Source organism: Trichechus manatus, unplaced genomic scaffold (assembly GCF_000243295.1).
Source record: "Trichechus manatus latirostris isolate Lorelei unplaced genomic scaffold, TriManLat1.0 scaffold00008, whole genome shotgun sequence".
NCBI lineage: Eukaryota > Metazoa > Chordata > Mammalia > Sirenia > Trichechidae > Trichechus > Trichechus manatus.
The window spans coordinates 1272863-1276630 of record NW_004443944.1 but is presented as its reverse complement, the minus strand read 5'-3'; the positions used below and the strand labels follow the sequence as shown (position 1 = coordinate 1276630).

The following is a 3768-nucleotide window of genomic DNA, read 5'->3' as shown; positions in this document are numbered from 1 at the left end:
CCCAGTGCTCCCTCAGCCCCGCTCTCTGCCCAGTGCCGTCAGCCCTGCTCTGCCCTTTGCCCAGTGCTCCCTCAGCCCCGCTCTCTGCCCAGTGCTGTCAGCCCTGCCCTGCCCTCTGCCCAGTGCTCCCTCAGCCCCGCTCTCTGCCCAGTGCTGTCAGCCCTGCCCTGCCCTCTGGCCAGTGCTCCCTCAGCCCTACTCTGTCCAGTGCTGTCAGCCCCGCCCTGCTCTCTGCTCAGTGCTCCCTCAGCCCTGCCCTGCCTTCTGCGCAGTGCTCCCTCTGCCCCGCCCTGCCCTCCACCTCAGACTCTGAGCGGGGTGTGGTCTGGCCAGCTCGGGTGAGCAAGCTGTGAGCCCACTGTGCGGCACCTACAACGTTGCCTCTGCCTGGCCCCTGGGAGCGTGTCAGCGGGCAGGCTGGGGCTGCTCCGGGTGCTGCTTGTCCCCAACCCCCAACCCCAGGACACTTGGGTGTTTGCATTCATTGGTTGCTCCTGAATTAGCTTCATACGCTTTTAATGACTGAAATTGCATTTTCTTTGTTTCTTAAAAAAACATAACGCCCTCTCTGATGCCAGCACGAATCTGAGATTCTCCCCTTTCCGAATCCAGAGAGGAACTTCGTCCTTCCGGAGGAAATCATCCAGGAGGTCCGAGAAGGTGAGATGCGGGTGGGAGAGGTTGGGTCTGGAGACTAGAAAAGGGCAGGAGCTGGCCGAGGGTGGCGGCATTGGGTGAGGCCACGTGCCAGGGAGGACCAGGGTCTGGGAGGGAGGTGAACGGGTGCCGTGGGACCCCGCCTCAGCCTGTACGTGGGGGGCAGGGGTCCTCCGTGGCGGGAGAGGGTCTTTGGCTTGAGAAACGGCCTGGCAGAAGCTGTGCGCCGTCCCGCAGCACCGGCTGGCCGCGCCCCGGCTCTGGTGGCTCACCAGATGAGCCTCCCCCAGGCGGGGCCCGTCCCCCGCCTCCACGCTCGGTGAATGTCCGCGGTCTCCCTCCACAGGAAAAGTGATCGAGGAGGAGATAAAAGAAGAAATGAAGGAAGACGTAGACCCCCACAATGGGGCTGACGATGGTGAGTGCAGGCAGCGGGCGTCCCCCACCCAGGGTCAGGCACAGCACCCTGGGAGGCACCCGCAGCGTGGACGGATTTCACCGCCTGTCTCCTCAGGAGCATCAGCTTGCTGGCCAATCCCTTTCTAATGCTCTGGCTTAGTTTAAAAGGCAGCTCCAGCCTGCTGGGCCGGAACACCGAGATGCGGTGACGTCCCCACAGCCATCCGGGGTGAATGGGGCAGCAGCGCAGCCTCAGTTACTGGTCAGGGAGACGTGAGTCCGTTCAACATAAACACAGACAAGATGCCCGACGGGTGTTCCCTGTGCAGCTGTGTGGCAGCTCAGCGTGGTCAGACGGGGCGAGGGGTGGGGTCATTGGACGGGCCACTGTCGATGTCTGTGGCAGAGGCCTGAGGCCCTGACGGCGGGGAGGCCCACTCACGCCCCTCTCAGAGGCAGGGAGGCCACAGCTCAGTAGAGGCCCCCGAGGGCTGTGTGCCCGCGTGGCGTGTTTGAACTGAGCGGGCGGGTGAAGTGCGAGGCGGGACGTTCTGTTTCCAGCATGACCGGCAATTACAGCCAGATGGTTTTCTTTCTCAGTGTTTTCATCTTCAGGAAGCTTGGGGAAAGCGATGGAAAAGTCCAGCAAAGAGAAAGACAAGAACTCCTCAGACTTAGCTTGCAAAGAAGGGGCAGACAAGCGGAAGCGCAGCCGGGTCACCGACAAGGTCCTGACGACAAACAGCAACCCTTCCAGCCCCAGTGCCGCCAAGCGGCGCCGGACGTAGACACCCCGCGTGGGGCGGCGGCAGAGAGGCGGCCACGGGGTGGGGGGTGCGGTCAGCAGGGGTCGGCGTGCCCCAGCCAACTGCCCCACCGTCTGGTGCTGCCTGCCTCAGCGCCGGGGACACGCCGTCCTGCCCGGGAAGGGGACAGAGGCTTCCACGGTGCCCGCTGAGACTCCGGGGACTCTGGGGGACCCTGAGGGGCCCTGAAAGACCGGGGACAGCTCGTCTCAGATCTTGAGGGCTGCAGAGGGGTCTCCGCCGTCTTCTCCTGCATGCACGTTGCTGCCTGTGACGCCCACTGAGCTCCTGCCCGGGCTGCTGCAGAGGGTCCCCCAAGGCACCCCCGTGGAGCAGGGTCCGGACCAGGAGAACGTGCCCGAGCTGGCAAGCAATAAAAATGTCGTTTTCTGTCTGTCCTCAGAAGTGGCCATTAGTCTCCCCGGGGACTGGCTTCCCCTCTTTGTTTTTCTGTCGTCCGGAGCCTCTCGTCCAGGACCAGCGTCAGGAGAAGGTGGCCTCGGACACAGCCGGCTCGGCCCCACTCGGCGGTGCCTCCCTCGCACCTGAGAACTTTGCCTTGTTCGCTTGTACTGTAATGATGTTACTGTAACGATGTATATAGTTTGGTTGGCATTTCACTATTTAATTTTTAAGAAGACTATTTTACTAGTGTTTTATATGAAAAAAATAGCCGCAGAAGTTAAACCTGTTGTATTTTTCCTGAAATGTTTTGTTTTAAGGCGATGATGTACTGAGATACTTTTTGCTCAGTTTTTATACGCCAGATACGGAGAAATTGTAGCAGTTATTTTTGTATTCCTGAGGAACTTGCAAACAGGCCGATGAGCGTTTGAAGCAGGCACAGCCTGGGGCCGAGGGGACCCAGGGCTGTTGAAATGTACTTTCGTTTGACTGCTGATATTAAAGCACAAGAAATCAACCTGCAGTCCTGTGACTTTGATACCAAAATAGATTCACTTTTTTCTGCCACAGGAAGTTTTTATTTTTCAAATATCTGTAACCGAAGTGTACAGTTAGATGATTTAACATCAGTTCGATACAATGTGTGTGCAAAACAGTAACAGGTTGAGGGCAGTTACTTTGTTGACTGACAGGCACTTGGTTACCCAGGTGAGGATGACACTCGGTAGACAGTGCGGGGCTGGGGCACAGGTCTCACGCCTTAGCTCATCATTCAGGCTGGACATTCCGGAAGCACTTCAGCCGTGCAAAAAGGAGACACAGGTGAAAGTCCAGCCATTCTAAGTAAGATGAGAGGGATGTACCCTGCCTCCAGGCTCCTCCAGTCCCCGGCCCTTGACCTGGACAAACCCCCATGGAACCCAAGGGCGCCTCTGCCCACCACCGGCACTTCTCGGGGTCAGGGAGTCCAGCTGGGGTCATGGCCAGCGCAGGCCTGGCATGTGGCCAGAACCCACTGCAGCTGACAGGCAAAGCCAGGAGTCCTTGCCACCACATTGCCCACCTGGGTTGGAAGCTGACCTGCGGCACCCAGCCCCCTTCAGGCATGTTCTGGGCCTTGCCTGATTCCTGCCTCAGCTTCCCCGGCCAGGTTGACACAGCGCGGAACGAAACTCCTGTGTCCGTGACTCCGGCTCCCTTGGGAAGCAGCTGGTCTTCCAGCCTGCAGGCCCCACGTAGTGCTCCCCAGGCACACATAGCACCTGACGCTGTGTGCTGGGGGAGACCAGCTGCAGCTGTGAGCACCCTGGATGTGTCCGCCCCATGCCACTGGTGCCCCTCCGTGGGAACCAAAGCTGGATCAAAAAGGGGAAACAGCTGGGGCAAGGCGAAAGCACAGAGAAATGGCCTCTATGCCGTGCCCACTCTCAATACAACTTCCATTTAATTGTTCAAAAGCCCCTGTGGGTGTGAGGACTAGGAAGAAAGCAGAGGCTGTCTG

General features: G+C 59.2%; 1 protein-coding gene across 1 annotated transcript in view; it reads left to right on the top strand.

Moving 5' to 3' along the window:
* MRGBP (MRG domain binding protein) overlaps nt 1-2828 on the top strand; it is a 5393-nt gene extending 2565 nt beyond the window's left edge. Inside the window, exons 3-5 of the mRNA XM_004370191.2 lie at nt 579-660; nt 1004-1075; nt 1657-2828. Coding sequence (XP_004370248.1) covers nt 579-660; nt 1004-1075; nt 1657-1844 — 342 coding nt within the window. The 3' untranslated portion in view covers nt 1845-2828. The remainder of the gene's footprint in view (nt 1-578; nt 661-1003; nt 1076-1656) is intronic.
* The last annotated feature ends 940 nt before the right edge of the window (nt 2829-3768 follow it).